At 56.5% G+C, this 16,712-nt stretch overlaps 1 protein-coding gene across 3 annotated transcripts in view; it reads left to right on the top strand.

Annotated features, from left to right (window-relative positions):
- Positions 1 to 16,712, top strand: part of CACNA1S (calcium voltage-gated channel subunit alpha1 S) — a 72,374-nt gene that overhangs the window by 32,112 nt on the left and 23,550 nt on the right. For all 3 annotated transcript variants that reach the window (XM_058274937.2, XM_058274938.2, XM_058274939.2), the window contains exons 11-24: positions 1,903 to 2,128; positions 2,820 to 3,027; positions 3,992 to 4,112; positions 5,001 to 5,115; positions 6,219 to 6,312; positions 7,028 to 7,097; positions 9,451 to 9,583; positions 10,298 to 10,427; positions 10,757 to 10,816; positions 12,198 to 12,304; positions 12,801 to 12,888; positions 13,535 to 13,642; positions 16,030 to 16,082; positions 16,346 to 16,492. In XM_058274937.2, the coding sequence (XP_058130920.1) occupies positions 1,903 to 2,128; positions 2,820 to 3,027; positions 3,992 to 4,112; positions 5,001 to 5,115; positions 6,219 to 6,312; positions 7,028 to 7,097; positions 9,451 to 9,583; positions 10,298 to 10,427; positions 10,757 to 10,816; positions 12,198 to 12,304; positions 12,801 to 12,888; positions 13,535 to 13,642; positions 16,030 to 16,082; positions 16,346 to 16,492 (1,660 nt within the window). The remainder of the gene's footprint in view (positions 1 to 1,902; positions 2,129 to 2,819; positions 3,028 to 3,991; positions 4,113 to 5,000; positions 5,116 to 6,218; positions 6,313 to 7,027; positions 7,098 to 9,450; positions 9,584 to 10,297; positions 10,428 to 10,756; positions 10,817 to 12,197; positions 12,305 to 12,800; positions 12,889 to 13,534; positions 13,643 to 16,029; positions 16,083 to 16,345; positions 16,493 to 16,712) is intronic.

Raw genomic sequence — 16,712 nt, 5'->3', positions numbered from 1 at the left:
TGAACAAATTATTCCAGTTACAGGGCACTGAACATAAGAGAACCAGTAATGTAGGACTCTAAGCAGTCAGGGTCACATTCTACTACAAAAATAACTATCTTTTATAGTGTGTACTCAACTGTTTATTGAGTACATACTATATGTAAAGCATAGAAAAAGAACTCAGGCTTCAGAGAGAATAACACCCTACTCTTGCCTTGGAGTAGCTTACTTATTCCAAGGAAAAATAGATGCTAATAAATAATTTCAATTCAAGATAGGAAGGGCAACGAGGGGATAAATATCAGGTAGCAAGAGCAGGATCGCAGAGGAGAAGATGCTGGAGCTCTTAAATGATAAGTGGACAATCCCCAGGCAACAAAGTGAGGAAAGAAGGTGCAAGATATGGAGATGTAAAGCACTGCTGTGAATGCAGGGGGCATACGGACTTGGATTCGACTGGAATTTTGTATGTGACTGAGAGGGTGCCAGGAGATGTGTTTGCTCACAGAGGGCCTTATATACTTTAATAAAGTACTGGGACTTTCAACTCCAGGCAATGGAAAGCTAATAAGTCCTAAGTGAGGATATAACATGAGAGAATTTGAGTTTTTGGAAGGCCAGTCTTGGTGGAATGCAAATTAGCCAGCCCCATCCATGTAGTAGATAATTTCCTGTAAGTGCAAGATGTAAGCACCCCTCTCCAAGGAAGTCAAAGGTGATTTTGAGGTTTCTGGTCCATACAGATAAATGGGCAGTAGGGCCACTTACTGATATGGGGAAATCAGTCAATGACCAGGTATTTTTGGAAATCAGGGAAGTGTAGGCAGTACCATGAGCTTGGGCTTGGGCAGGTTGAGTTTGAGACATCCAAATGGAAATGTCAAAGAGGAAGATGAAAAAATGGGTTTGGAGCTCAGAGGAGAAGTCTGAGCTAAGGAATTAAAATCTGGGGACCATTGACATAGAGATGGCAATTGAACCTGTGATCTTCGATTAAAATCACCAGGGGATAGAGTCACAGTGAGGAGGGAAGAGGGCCAAAGCTCAAGTGCAGCATTCAATGATTAGATCAAGAATTGTGTCTTCAGAGCAGGTTCAGGCAAAGCCAGAGTAGTAGAAGAAATCCAGGGGTATGGTGTGAGAGAAGCCAAGAAAATAGAGTGTTTGTAAAAGCAAGAGAAAAGGCCACAGTGTCCAGTGCTGCTGGAAGGTCAGGAAAGTGAGGATTAAAATGTCTATCAGGTTTGGCAACAGGGAGGTGACTGGTGACCCTGGAGAGTTGTGCTGGTGGAGTGACGAGGGTAGAATCCAGACTTGTGTGAGTTGAGGAGCCCGTGGGGCAGGGCAGGAAGAAGGGAAGAGAGCAATACAGACAGCTCTTTTGGGACGTTTGGGTGAGACAGAGAAAGAGCTAAGAAAGGAGCTAGAGGGGGAAATGGGAGAGATGGGCATCTAAAAGTGTCGATGGAGGATCCATTTGAAAAGAAGAGGTTAAACATACAGAGGGAAAGGAATCATCAATAGTGGGGTTCCTGAGATGGTGGCGGGGCTCAAAGCCTAGGTGGACAGATTGGCTTTAGGTGGGTGGAGGGACCCCTCCTTTAGCAGGAGAGACGGAGGTGTACAGTATGGAGGGAGGAGTCTCCGCCAAGTCATGAACCCTAAAGTAAAAAAACCCTTTTCCTGTTAAACACGGTGGCTCAGCTTTTTAGACATCTAAAATAGAATTTAAAAGGATTCTAAAACAGAATTCAGAAATTCACCCAATTCGACTGGATGTTGAAGGTAGGGAAGGGTGATGCCTTGGAAACACGGCGGGGGTGTCCTGGGCGGAAGGGCTGGCCAAAGCCAAGGCTCGGAGGCAGGGAGAGGAGAGGGGCGCGAGGCGCTGCGGTTGTGCTGACGCCGCTGACCCTGCAGACGTGGCCAACCGGGCGCTGCTGTCCCTCTTCACCATCGAGATGCTGATGAAGATGTACGGGCTGGGCCTGCGCCAGTACTTCATGTCCATCTTCAACCGCTTCGACTGCTTCGTGGTGTGCAGCGGCCTCCTGGAGATCCTGCTGGTGGAGTCGGGCGTGCTGGCGCCCCTGGGCATCTCCGTGCTCCGCTGCATCCGCCTCCTGAGGATCTTCAAGATCACCAAGTGAGGCCCGGGCGGGCTGGGGCCTGGGGGGCTCCAAGCAGACACTCGTTTCTGGAGGTCTGGGGTCTGAGCCAGTTCACGCCTGGCCCCTCAGCCTGGCCTTCCCGCCCTCCTTGAAAGAACCTCCCTCTGTGGGAGAAAAACGACGTCCTCATTTTGACCCCATTTCTCTATTATGTTTTTTTCTTACCCCTTGAAGTTGTCATATGGCAGGTCAGGGAGAGAGGCGGTGGGAAAGAGAGGGAGGAGAGAAAAGGAACGACTGGGAGAGGGAAGAGGGACAGAGGATGAGAGGACTGGGGAAGGGAAGGACTGAAAGGGGGCTGGAAACAAGAAGGGAGGAGAGCGAAGACTCAGAGCTGGGACTGCGCAGGGAGGAGGCGAGCTCTTTTCTTGACGGGTGTTTCCTGAGCGCTGGTGTGAGCCCGGCTCTTAGGGGCCCTTCGTCTCCCAGAACCATGGCTACTCAGCTGCTACTAAAGAAGGTGAAACGATAAACTGAGACAAGCAGCCAGAAGGCAGCAAGGAAAGGGTGGGCGGGGCAGCCCTGAGCCCCGGGCTCCCAGCCCCCAGGCACCTGTCTCCCTCCGGGTCCCATCAGTCCTTTTTCTGAGTCCAAGCCCGCCGAGACCTCCTGGGGACCAGGGGGAGGGGTCTGCCTCCTCCCCACCCCGCTCGGCCTCTTTTTCAGGTACTGGACGTCACTGAGCAACCTGGTGGCGTCCCTGCTCAACTCCATCCGCTCCATCGCCTCCCTGCTGCTGCTGCTCTTCCTCTTCATCGTCATCTTCGCCTTGCTGGGCATGCAGCTCTTCGGGGGCAGGTACGACTTCGAGGACACGGAGGTGCGGCGCAGCAACTTCGACAACTTCCCCCAGGCCCTCATCAGTGTCTTCCAGGTAGGCTGCCTGCCTGTGCACAGCACCCTCGACCGCAGGTGCTGAATCCTGCTTCTTGCCCTTTAAGATCAGCTTGGACATCACCTCTTCCAGGAAGCCTTCTCTGACTGCTGGCTTGAGTTCAGTGTCCCTCCCCAGGCTCCCTTACCACCTGAGCTTCTCTCCATCGTAATCGTTACTCATCTGCCTCCTCTACTGGAGTCGAAGCTCCTGGGGCTAGGAACTGTGCCTGATTTGTCTTATTTGTCTTTGTCCCTGGTACCTGGCACAGTGCTGGTCCACAAAAAGGTAATATTTAATGAATGGAGTTGAGTGGGCTGGGAGTCCAGATACGTCCTTTCTCTCCACGTGGTACTCACAGCTCTGAGGGCTAACTCAGGACAAGGTGAGCTCTTCCTTTCCCAGGCTGGGAAAGCCCAGAGAAATGAGAACCATTTCTCACTCAGGAAGCGTGGCTCAGCCAACCACTTCCTAAAAGCTCCCCTAGGGAGCATGGTTACAATTCATGGAACTCCTGGAGGACTTGCTCAGCGTAGACCACAGAAACACTCCTCTCTGCTGTAGGCAGTGACAGTACTACCACCTCGTGGTAGCAGCTGGAGGGGCCGTGCATGGACAACCAGTTGACCCTACAGGTGGCTTCACCCGCTCTTTCTTCCATTGATCCCATTGGCTGGTCAGGCATCCCGTCTTTCCAGGGATTTTACACTATTCCTGGAGCCTGGCCTGCCAGGAGGCCTGGGGCTTGGGAACACAGCACAGGGAAGTGGTGGCCCCACAGCCGGCCTCCTTGGCCCTTGAGAGCTGATGATAAGATCTTAGGTCATTGAAGGAGATGAATGAGGAGAGCAGGAGCCGTGTCATCCTGAGCCGAGGGATGAAGAGCTGGAGGAGGAGACGAAGAGGCCCTTTGGACTCTCCAGTCCCTCTGTGTACCCACCCCCTTTCCTCCTTCTGCCCCCAGGTCCTGACAGGTGAAGACTGGAACTCGGTGATGTACAATGGGATCATGGCCTACGGGGGGCCGTCCTACCCCGGGATGCTCGTGTGCATTTATTTCATCATACTTTTTGTCTGTGGCAACTGTATCCCCTCGGGAGTGGGGTGTAGAGACCAGCCAGGGACCGGGGCTTCAAACAAGGGTCAAGGGTGTCCACTATCCAGGCCTCCAGGCTCTCTGCCTTGAAGGGAGTGCCGGGCTCATGGGGAGCGGAACTAGGGCTTAACAGATGCAGATGTATCTATAGGATGATTTCTTCCACTGGGAAGGTTAGAGAAACACAGGGGTGATTTTTTTTGGGGGGGGGGGGGGAGCAGGGGGAAGGGAGAACTAATCCTGGAAGGGTTGGTGAGCATGGGGCAGGTAGGGGGGAAGGGCAGGGCTTGGCTGAGGAGCAGTGAAAATGGAGGGACAAAGGCTGGGAGGCAGGAAGGAGGAAATCGGGGCCTTGTGGCCAGGGGCGGTCAGTTTGGACCCTGAGACCAGACATTCTGAGCTAGGGCAGATAAGAGGAGTAGATGGGAGGGTCAGGTGAACGGGACCAGAAAGGGAGCTGGCCATGCCCAAGGGGCCCTGATGCTGGCACCATGGCATTTGATATCGTGGGGAGGGGGAGAGAGGGAACCATTGTTCATTGACCTCACAGGTGTGCTGAGCATGCTTCTCACTTGCAGTGCCTCACTGGCTCCCCCCACAGCACAGTGTGGGAACTGAGATCAGTTCTGGGCAGGAAATGAATGGGATTCAAAGGCCACAGTGGATTCAGGCCCCAGCGTGGGCCCCTCGGCAGGCAGGCTTCCCTGAGGATGCTCATCCACTTCTCCGAGCTGATGGGGTAGCTCTGGCAAGAGGGGATCTGACTACCCCACCAGGCTAGTGGAGTTAGGTCCTACCAACTGGACAGGGCAGGACTTCTGATCAGGAGGCTTCTCTTAAACCCACAACCTGAAGCTCCTTAGCTGGACCCCCTCAGACATCCTGCTCAACGTCTTCCTGGCCATTGCCGTGGACAACCTGGCCGAGGCGGAGAGCCTGACTTCTGCCCAAAAGGCCAAGGCTGAGGAGAGAAAACGCAGGAAGATGTCCAGGTGAGGTCTGCACCCTCAGTTGGGGAGGGGCCTGGAGTGCTTGGCCGTGACCACGGCTGTGGCCCTCCAGAGCTGGGCTGGTGCTGCCCAGGAGTCTGATGAGAAAGAACCATGGCCAAGGATTGCTGAATCCTATGAGGTGTTCCTGGGGCAGGACTAGAGGCATGTTGTCCTTCTAGATAAGACTCAGGAAACGTGTCGGCAGAGCCAGACAGGTTGGGCCAGGGACTGATGATGATGGGATCTGTGAATTCTCCTCCCAACCCTGCCACCAAGTTATTGTGTTTCTTGAGGGGAAGGCTTTTCCTTTGCTGACCTTCAGGCATCTCATCTCTGCAGTGGGGGCTGATTTCTCACGCCCTTTACAATTATCTCCATCTTTGATTTTATAATTTAACTCTGGGACTTCTCCTCTGGTTGTGGAAGCAGGACTGGTCTTCTAGACAGTGTTCTCAAATCCTAAAGTGCAAATGTGTCACCTGGGGATCTAGTTAAAATGCAGATTCTGATTCAGGAGGCCTGGGTGACACCAAGGTGCTTTTCCTAACAAGTTTCCGGGTGGTGTCACTGCTGCTGGTCTGAGGAGCACACTTTTAGTGCCTAAGTTCTAGGCAAAGTCCTGCTTCTTCCAATGCCCATACCTGTGGGAATGGGATGCCTAAGGGAGGGAGGGAGAGGCAAGATGGGATGACAAAGGCAGAGAAAGAGAGAAGAGAGAGAGACCAGAAAAGGAGTCCAGGTATCTCGTAAGAGATTTCCAAAGACTTGAGCCAGTTTTGGACCAAACTATGCTTCCATGCTGTGAATTCTTTATGAACCAGGTACAAAGCCATTTTCCATCAATTCACCAATCAAAGAATATTGAACATGACTGGCCAGTGACCCATGTTTTTCCACAGGCTCAAGCTGGACACCATGCTCTCATCACAGACTTGCCCAGGCCAATGGCCCTTCTCATTTAATTGCCAAAGCTGCTCCTTCCTCCGCAGAGCTACAGAGCCCTTGGCGTGGAGTCTCCCGGAGGGTGTTGTCAGGCTGAGCAGAATCCCTAGGAAATTTCTGGTTGGGCCCAGCCCTTGGGATTTTTTGGTTTTCTGATGCAGGGTTCTCCCAGATAAGTCAGAGGAGGAGAAGTCAGTGTTGGCCAAGAAGCTGGAACAGAAACCCAAGGGCGAGGGCATCCCCACCACTGCCAAGGTGAGCCCATCAAGTGGGTGTTGTCAGAGGCAGGATGGGAGGACCCCTGAATGTCCCCTTGTTCACCGCTGTGCCTTAGGATGCTGGCGGGATGGGTGGGGAGGTAGGGGAGTGATTATACTTTACCTCAGCCAGGTGAGGGCACCTGCCTCCACTCCGAGAGGGAGAGCCAGTGACTCTTCCAGGGAGCCCGTTGAACTGGGAGGCACAGATGCCTTCCATCTGGGAACTAGACTTTCTCAGAGTCCCAGCATCCCATTCCAGAGCAAGAAGGTGTCCCTCTCCCCTCCTTGACATTATGGGGTCCAGACTGGCTTCCCACCATTTGCAGCCCTGCCCTGTTTATTCCAGGCTGGCTCAGCTCATCCTTCCTGGAGGCTACGGAAACAGCTCAAAGGGTCAGGGATTCGGGTCCTACAAGAGCTGGGGATCTTGGCTTAGGGAGCTCAGTTCTCTTTGGGAGAACCCCCCGGGGGCATGCCATGAAGACTGCGGGGCTTAGGTCTTGACCTTGCCATTTGGTCACTTGGGCAATTGTCTGACCTTTATGGGCCTCTTTCTCTTTTGTAAAACAGTAATAATTATAATGTTACCTACACTCAGGCTGAGGGGAGGATTACATGAGGAGCCTACATTGGCCCTCCAGTAAATGCTTAATAAATGGAAACTGTAGCCTTTGTTTTTATCATCATCTTCATCATGTTCCTCCTTACAGCTGAAAATTGATGAATTTGAATCCAATGTCAATGAGGTGAAGGATCCCTACCCCTCGGCTGACTTCCCAGGTGAGGGCCCTCGAGCCTGGGATGGAGCAGGGATGCTGGGAACGGGGGAGTACACCAGGGTTGAACTCTCCCCAGGGACAATCTCCTGTGTGCCCTTTATCCTGACCCCTCCGTGAGGAGTTCTGCAAACTGGAGACATCCTTTCTGCACTAACCTTGCAACTAAGCCATCTACCAGCATGCCTCCCCCTCAATGCAGTGCACACAATAGAAGAATCCACACCTTTTATTTTCACTTAATTTGGCAAATATTTGTTGAGTGCCAGCCGTGTGCTTCAGTGCTGAGGACTGCTTCAAGGAGCACAGAGACGTGTGAACACGCACATCTTCTATGGCAGCCACGCAGAAGAGATGATCCCTGAGGGCACACCCAATCTACGCGGTGCAGGAGATGGGGCCGACTCAATTACATCTGGTGTCAGGCTGATATAGGGATGAACAGAACCATAATTTTGGGAAAACCTTAAAGGAGTAAAGGGCAGAGGGAGGAGGAAGGATGGATAAGACCTAGCTATGGATAAACTACAAAGTATCTCATATATCTTGTAAGTGCAAATAACCAGTGGCTGCTACAGAAACCCTGTTCATTGGTATCAAGGAGAGGAACAAGCAGAGCGAGCAAAACCAGACTGGCTAGATCTTCAAAGGCCTCCTGGAAGAATCCTGATGCCCAAGAGCTCTCGGGTTCTCTCTTAGGTTACTCATGGTCTTTCAAAGCACTGGGTCAGCTTTACCTCTCTTTCTGGAATCAGCCGATTTTCATCTCTTCCCCAATGACTCTAAGCTCCTGGGGGACTTGTGCTCTAACTGCTTAGTTCTTGGCACTTAGGCACTCAATAAAGAGAATGAATGAATAAATGATTTTGCAAAGTAAAGTGTGGGGAAAGCAGAGCTGGAGTAGACAAGATTAATAAAATTTGAAGGCTGTTTTCCAGAAATGAATATTTGGGTTTTAGAATAATTCATCTTAAGTTGTTTCATCTGACAACCAGCATCTGTTAACTGGGATTGGCTGGTGTGCAGTGGGAGGGTGGTTGACCTAGGAAACTGGGCTTGCCAGATGAGGACTTCAGGGGAAGGGAAAGGGGCTGGAAAAAAGTAAGAGGGGAGAGGGGGGAGAGGCCATGTGGGTTGGCCAGTTAGGAAAGAGGTCTTACCAAAGGGACTGAAAATGTTTTTATCTGGCCTCTTCCCAAAAATAATTTTAAAAAGCTTTCAACAAAAGGTGTGTATGATAAAATTAATAAAAAGGACATAGAGGAAGAAAGAATTAAGGGGGAAAAGAAAACAAATATGCAGCCTCTAAGGATTAAGAGGCCCTGCAGTTAAGTACAAATGCATCTCGAGTCGTTGACAGGAAAGGTGGAAGGTGTCATTAGGACGCCTTCCGGCTGCTCAGGAGAAAGGGCACGTGACTTAGGTGGAAGCTGAGAAGCCTGCCGTCTCCAGAGCAGGAGAAGGCAGCATCCCGTGACTCCTGGCGACCCCGAGGGTCTCGGCCAGCTCTGGAAGCCCACGGGAAGGACAGGGGCCAGCTACAGGGGAGGCAGGAGGCAGCCGTGGTGGGGTAATAAGGGCCTGGCCAGTAGCTGCAAGAGGAGGGTCAGCCCGACATTAGACGAGGCCCCCAGGGCAGCTACTGGATCCCCCACCCTGCAGCTGAGCCCCTCGGGCACCCAGCTCTCCCAGGCGAGGGGGCATGAGACCCAGCAGACGTCCCAGGCATGTGCCCACCCTCTCCTCCTCCAGACTTCACATGGTTCTGGGGACTGCCTGAAGCTCAGGAAATACTGATGGATTTTTTTCCCACTGGCAGTTCCTCTCTGAAATGGTTATTTTTAGAATCCTTAGCCCAGGACTCTAAGCTTTAGATTCTAAGGATCCCAGCTTAGAGTCCATTTATTTCAACAGCCCTCCTGCCCCACGTCACTTTCACACATTGAGAAACTGAAGCTCAGGCATGGGAAGAGCTGGCTCCTTGGCAAGTTGGCGGTAGAGCGGGGACCAGAACTCAGGGCTCCCCGTCTGAAGCAGTTTTCCTTTTCCCCTGCTCGTGAGCCCTAGAGGGCATGCGGGTCCAGCCCTAAGCAGAAAATACAGAAGCAAGGCTCTCTGATCTTGCTCCTGACCCCATCTGCGGAAGGTCTGAGCCTGCCCCACCCACCCCTGACAGCCCAAACCAGCTTGCTGCGAGGAAGGGAGTGGACTCTGCTGATGTCCTCCTGGCCCACACTGGCCTGGTACCACCTTTGCTTGCCAGCTGCCAGGGCAAAGAAGGGCGCAGAGCAGAGAGCCAGGGGAGCTGCGAGGAGCGGGAAGACACCTCTGATTTCTTTCACCCCCTTTCCCCATAGGAGATGATGAAGAAGATGAGCCTGAGATCCCAGTGAGCCCCCGACCACGCCCCCTGGCTGAGCTGCAGCTGAAAGAGAAGGCAGTGCCCATTCCAGAAGCCAGCTCCTTCTTCATCTTCAGCCCCACCAATAAGTGGGTGGCGCCTGCCAATGCTGAGCGGGGTGATTGATGGGGCTCTCAGAGAGGGGTGCTTCTCTGCCCTAAGAAGATCTCCTTCTCCTGATTCTCTGTGCCTATAATTACACCATGAGAAGCTCATTCCTTTGGATTAAGGCCTGGTGTCCTTGTACCATTATCTCCAGAATACTTTAAACCTTGTCAGTTACTTACACCGAAGAGGAACTGTGTTTATTTGTTCCTCTCCAAGAACACTTTTAGACAGGGACGAGGGGATGAAAGCAAGACGCCACTGCCAGGTCAGAAGAGATGAGGGGAGAGAGCAGAAAAGGGAAAGCTGCTGTTTTTACAGCGGCTTCAGGACGTGACACCTTCAAAATGAATGCATGTTTCAGTCTTCCTGGAGTTTCACCTGTCTGCCTCATGGGTGGAGATGAGCCCTCCCATTTCTTTTGATAGAGAAGTCACCGGTGGTGGTGGTGGTGTCTGGGGGGTGGGAAGGAGGGAAAGGGGCTTGGCTGGGAGATGGGCCAGGGCTGCCGGAGGCAGGGATGGAGTGGGGGCAGGGCCGCCTGCATCGACAGCCGGAGAACCATCCCGAGCCAGGTTATTCCTGCCCACTGACCCTGGGTAGGGGGGGGATCCTGGGTCTCTGCAGGATGGAGGCTGGCAGGGCCTGAGGTCCAATGGCTCTCAGCTCCCCTGACACCCCCACCCCTGCCCCACCAGGATCCGCGTCCTGTGTCACCGTATCGTCAACGCCACCTGGTTCACCAACTTCATCCTGCTTTTCATCCTGCTCAGCAGCGCTGCCCTGGCTGCAGAGGACCCCATCCGGGCCCAGTCGGTCAGGAATCAGGTGAGGGTGTCCCACCCTCCACCAGGCTCAGCACCCCTCGCCGACACCGGCCTTAGCCGTGGAGGGCGGCCACGCCTCCCTCTGGTGCTCAGAGCCCAGCTCTGTCCTCTCTGTGGCTGCAGGCATCAGAATTTCTTAGACTTTAAGTCTCTGGGGGACCAAGACCGCCCACCCCACCTCTTATGAGTCATCTTGGCGCGGGGCCCAGCCAGCTCTCCTTGCCTGGGTTTCGATGGTCATGATGAGGATGACGATGGCATCATTGCTTCATGCTTCCTCTCACTGGCTTCTCTCTCCCCGTCCTGTGTCACCCCCTGCCCTGTCTCCAGATCCTTGGCTATTTTGACATTGCGTTTACCTCCGTCTTCACTGTGGAGATTGTCCTCAAGGTGAGTGAAGACTCTAGCACAGCCTGGGGCCTGGGCTTCTCCAGGCTGGAGAACTGGTTCTCTGATGTGATTCCAACTTAGCCAGGCCGAGCTCACTCAGGGGGATGCTGGCAGGGGTGGGAGAAGATCCAGAAGGTAGAGGGTGTCACAGGCCCAGGAGGCCAGAGGAGGGCCAGCCCGTAGCTGGGGTGAGGGCTGAGCAGGTAGCTGGCCCACCTCTCAGCAGCGTGCAGCCCACATTTGTGAAACCATAGAGGTCTTTCCTCCTTAGGGAAGGCAGAATAGCTTAAGAGTAGATCCAGGGAGCTGTGACTTGTTCCTAGATCTTCGTGACTAATGTCTGGAAAGGCCTCTCCCTCCAAGTCCCCGGAGAAGTGCCCATTGCCCAGGGGTGGTTTCTGGGGACGCTGCCCTATCCCTCCCTCCTGCGCCTCGCCTGCAGCTCATCACTGCTGGCCCATTCTTGTGGGGGCGCTGGGGTTCAGGCCATCCTGCAGGCTGGGGTGGCAGAGAGAGGACCCACCTGGGTCCAGAACACCCCAGCCCCAAGCTTTGTGTTCCCTGAGGAGGGGAGAGGGTAGCTGCGCACAAGGCACAGGCCAGGGGCAGGCTGTTGTATGAAATTGGAGCTGTCCCTTAGTTCAGGGCCTCGGCAACGGGAGGATTTGAGCAGAGGGCGAGGGAGGCTTCCCCGAGGTGAGGGAGACCTTGGCGGAGGCAGTGGCATTACAGAGAGACCTTGAACTGGAGAAGGTTTTGTTAGGGAGAGATAGCAGGGGCAATCCGGGCACACGGGACATGCTTCAAGAGGAGAAGGTGGGCCTTCGGGCTGGGACACGCTGTGCATACAGGGGGTCCTGGGCACTGGGACTGGGAAGGCAAGAGGAGACGAAATCCTGCGGGGCCTCGAATGCCAGGAAACGTCTTCAACTCCCTCGTGCTTTAAGCGCATAATGTGCTCATGCGAAGGGTCCGTAAGATTACTGGAGAATATATAAAGGAAGCTGGAGGGAGCGCGAATGTGTGTATGCGGTGTGGAGGGCGGGGGTTAGGGAGCGGATGCGGAAGGAAGAGAGAGGGTTCAGGGGCCAGGCAAGGTCTCCGGGTCCTTGAGGGGGTCAGGACTCGGAAGCTCAGGACAGAGGTGCTGTCCCAAGAAGGTTTCCAGGAAGGACGAGAGGTCTGATCACTCCCTGCAGACGTGAGCAGACCTGGGGCTCCCTGAGCTGTGCGCAGAGAAACAGCGGGGCGCTGCATGAACCGTAGAGGCACCTGGGAGGCTCTGCCTCAGGACGTGCTCCTCCTGAGCGGCCGGGGCGGCTTGAGGGGGACAGGACTGTCCCCGAGCTGCTCCTCCCCCAGGAGGCTCCTCTCTCCCCAGATGACGACCTACGGCGCCTTCCTGCACAAGGGCTCCTTCTGCCGGAACTACTTCAACATCCTGGACCTGCTGGTGGTGGCCGTGTCGCTCATCTCCATGGGCCTTGAGTGAGCAGGGGCAGGGGCCAGGCTGGGCCTGGGGCCCCCCGCTCCGTGCCAGGGCCTCAGAGCGTGACACCCAGCCCCGTTCACCGCCGCTAGAGGGGGGCACTCGGGTCCATGACGCGGGGAGGGACCCTGGGGTTGTCACGGCTGGCCTGCAGTGATGGTGCTAACTGGCAGGTAGCCCTGTCCTGCGCGTCGTGGCGGGATCTGGGAAGGAGAAGGCCGTGTGCCTGAGCCCGTGGGGAGCACAGCCCTGCCCTCGGGGAGCTCCAGTGTGTTGGGGAGACAGCACCTACACCCACCCATAGGGGATGCCCTATCCTCCTTAGCAGAGGCAGCTCTGCTCTAGGGTAGGGGTTGCACCCAGCTTGAGGGAAGGGGTGGGGGCAGGTCAGACTGTTCTGGGGCAGAAGGGCGTTCTGTGCAGAGAGCTGGAGCCGCAGTGGGCAGAGCGCTCCGGGGCTGCCCCCAGCCCCACCCCTCCGCTGCCCCCCTGCAGGTCCAGCACCATCTCCGTGGTGAAGATCCTGAGGGTGCTGAGGGTGCTCCGACCCCTCCGAGCCATCAACAGAGCCAAAGGGTTGAAGGTGAGAGCAGCTGGGCAGGGTCCCGGGCGAGGGAAGGGTGGGGCTGCCATGGACCAGAAGCTGAGAGCTGGGCCCGGGCCTGAGTGCTGGGCCATGAGTGCTGGGCCACGCCTGAGAGCTGGGCCACAAGTGCTGGGCCACACCTGAGAGCTGGGCCCAGGCCTGAGAGCTGGGCCACGAGTGCTGGGCCATGAGTGCTGGGCCACGCCTGAGTGCTGGGCCCGGGCCTGCATGCTGGGCCATGAGTCCTGGGCCACGAGTGCTGGGCCACGCCTGAGAGCTGGGCCCGGGCCTGAGTGCTGGGCCACAAGTGCTGGGCCACGCCTGAGAGCTGGGCCCAGGCCTGAGTGCTGGGCCACGAGTGCTGGGCCATGAGCGCTGGGCCATGCCTGAGAGCTGGACCCAGCCTGAGTGCTGGGCCATGAGTGCTGGGCCATGAGTGCTGGGTCATGCCTGAGAGCTGGGCCCAGGCCTGAGTGCTGGCCCACGCCGGGGGAGGATGAGGCCGGCACAGTCGTGCTTCCCCGGGAGCCTCTTCCTCCCTCACGCAGCTGGGAGGCAGCAGGGCTGGCACTGCAGGGGCCCCCTCGGCTGGGGCAGCTGGGATGGGGGAGCAGGCTGGCCTCCCACCGGCCCCTCCCTGCAGCACGTGGTGCAGTGCGTGTTTGTGGCCATCCGCACCATCGGCAACATCGTCCTGGTCACCACCCTCCTGCAGTTCATGTTTGCCTGCATCGGCGTCCAGCTCTTCAAGGTGAGGCCCTGCCAGCCCGGGCAGCTTCCCCCCGCGTCCCCAGCCCGTGCCCGGCCCCCAGGCCAAGGCAGGAACAGTTTCCTCCTCTGAGCTGTGAGCTCAGGTGTCCTTGGATGCCCCATGTTTTGGGGCCAAGGTATCCCAGGTCCAGGTCCTTTTCCCAGGTGATGCCACTCCGCAGCCCCTGTGCTCCCCTCACCCTGCCGACGCTGCTCTGGGGAGGCTTCCCGTGGGTAGCCCTCTGCTAGACCCCAGGTCCCCTGGCCTCCAGGAGTCGCCTGCCTGTGGCCTTCAGTGGCCCCGGGGGCTCCTCCGGCCTTAGGGCTCTGCTGGCCGCAGTCACCTTTGGACCTGCTTTCTCTCTGGCTCTCTACATCTTTTCCTGGAGGATGAAGCCTCTCCCCAAGGGGCCCCAAGAGTCCCCACACCCTCACAATGTGCTGCCAGCCTGACAGGCCCTGCGCTGCCCCCCTTTCTGTTGTCACCCCCTCCCACTCCTCCATCCTGCCCTGCGGTCTAAATCCCCTCCACCTCCTTCGGCGCGCCCCACGCTCCCGGCTGGTGTGGCAGCTGTTGGGCGTCTCGTATCTCCCAGGGGCTTCTGAAGCTGAGGTCTGTCTGGCACCTGGGAGCCCCCTCCATTCCGTCCCCACTGTCTTGGGGAAATGGTTTTTCACTTCCTCTCTAGGAATCAGCCCTTCAAGTGAGTCTGCTCCCGCTGGGCTCTGATTTCTGGATGGCCCGGCTCTCAGCTCACCTGCAGGGCACGGGAGTCGGTACCCGAGGGCGCCTCTTACAGCCTTGATTCTTCCCTTCCTGACCATTCTGCTCCTGCCCCCAAAGCATGAGCTTTAAAAATCAGGAGTAGTAACCTCAGTCTTAGACACGCAGTAACATCATCTTACAGCCCTTTGTTCATTCAGGAAACAGGCATGGAGTGTGTTCTCTGGGCCAGGCCCTGTGCTAGAGACAAGGGGTCACAAAGCAAACCGCACAGGCCTTTCTGCTGGGGCGGGGAAGCAGCTTTGGGGAGCAGCCAGGATGGGTTCCTTCAGGGAGGCGGGGCCTGCTGGTCACGGCCCTGGAGGGTGGCAGTACCTACAGCCGCATGCGGCTGTCTCCTTGGGGCGCCCCTCCCCGGCCTCCTCATCTGTCAGGCCTGGGGCCCTGGGACCTCCCAGGCAAGAGCAATTGCCTTTCCACACCCGCCCCTCTCTGCGCCTTAGTCTCAGCTCCTGCCCACTCAAGATGAGAGTAGAATGGCAGTTACGGTTAGCATTTTACATCCCAGTGTAGTTTTCGGACATTCGTCGCATGTATTCTATGTATTCAAAGAGTTTCATTGTGCTTTCTGTATTAAATAGGGTGTTTGATTTCATGTGCCCAGAAACCTGCCTGGTGGCTCCTGTATCCTCTCCCTGCTTCATCCCCAAGTCACCTGCCTCACCTTCACCCCTCTGGCTAAGCAGCTATAGAAGGGGATGTGGTAGGGACAGCAAGAAACAGGTGTCCCGACTGTGCCTTCACCTAGCCCTGTGTCCTTGGCTAAGGCGTATTCCCTCTCTGGACCTCTGCAGAAATGGGACCAGAATCCATGGGTTTCCAACTTGTTTTAGCCATGCTAAGAACTAGCAATCAGCCCCTTCTTTGGTTCAAATGAAATCTTTTTGGTGGGGGGGTGGATGTGGCTCAAGCAATTGAGTGCCTGCTTCTCGCAGGTGCCTCCTAAACAAAAACAAAACAACAAGCAAACAAACGAAAAACTAATTCAGGGGAGCCGATGTGGCTGAAATCAGCATCGGGCAGCACAGAGCCCACCTACTCAGGCCTTGGAGGAGGGGTGCTGGGGCAGCACAGAGCCCACCTACTCAGCCTTGGAGGAGGGGTGCTGGGTCCTTCCGGCTTGGCATGAGCTGCTGAGGCTCAGCTGGACGCCACCTCTGGAGCCCTGTCTCCACAGCAGCCCCCTGGGCTGCCCCCCACTCCCACCCCTGACTGGAGAAGGTGGGTAGGAAGGTGCGGCAGCCCCTCTCCCTCGCTCTGCCGCGGGGAAGCCATGGAGGAGGTGAGGGGGTTCAGAGACCCCAGCTCCCTGGGGGAGGGCAGGAGCCACGCTGTGTTCATATCTGCATCCCTTCTGCCGGCCTGGGGCCCTCAGCAAATGCTCCCCTAAGAAGCTCAACTCAGCCATGGCAGCATCTAGCCCAGGTGGGGGAGCCGGTGGGCGATTCTCCGGCTCTGCTCCCAGGCTCAGGTGCTGGGCTGGAGAGGAAGAGGACAGGCCCCTGCTCTCTGCTGTGCCGCCTGCCTGCTCCCTCCCGCTGTCCCCTTCCACTGCCAGTTGTCAGCCTGCTCCCTCCTTCCTTCCTCCCTCCTCCTGAACGCAGGGGAAGTTCTTCAGCTGCAATGACTTATCCAAGATGACAGAGCAGGAGTGCAGGTACGCTGCGGGAGGGCTCACCAGCGAGGGGGCCGGTGGCCCATTACGCTGGGGGAACTGGAACCCTGAGGCCTCAGGTCCAGGAGGGATGTTCAGAGAGGCCCTTTCCTTGGGCAACTGGTGGGAGGCAGTGCCCAGCAGTCCCCTCTGGTCCCAGATCCGGGCCCTCCTTTCCCCACACGCTCCCTGCCGGGGCCCAGAGGATGAGGGTGGGGAGGCTGCAGCCGGCCCCGCACAGAGGGTGACGGGCCTCCCTGCGTCAGGGGCTATTACTACGTGTACAAGGACGGGGACCCCACACAGATGGAGCTGCGTCCCCGGCAGTGGATGCACAACGACTTCCACTTCGACAACGTGCTCTCGGCCATGATGTCACTCTTCACGGTCTCCACCTTCGAGGGCTGGCCTCAGTGAGTGAGGGCTGGGCGCTGGGGCGACACGGGCATGGTGGGGGGACCCCGCTTGCTGTTCTGCATCCCCACCACCCAACGCCATGCCAGCCTGGGGCAGGGGCTCTCCAAATCCCACCGACTGCCAGGTGGTTTGTAGGGCTGGCGGGCAGACTGCCCCTCCAAAGCGAGCCTGACCAGGGCGCTCTGACCAGGCACCCCTAGCCCCCCCAAAAGTGTA

Source organism: Dasypus novemcinctus, chromosome 13 (assembly GCF_030445035.2).
Source record: "Dasypus novemcinctus isolate mDasNov1 chromosome 13, mDasNov1.1.hap2, whole genome shotgun sequence".
NCBI classification, from domain to species: Eukaryota; Metazoa; Chordata; class Mammalia; order Cingulata; family Dasypodidae; genus Dasypus; species Dasypus novemcinctus.
The sequence above is the reverse complement of the archived record's forward strand: the minus strand, read 5'-3'. Positions and strand labels throughout refer to the sequence as shown.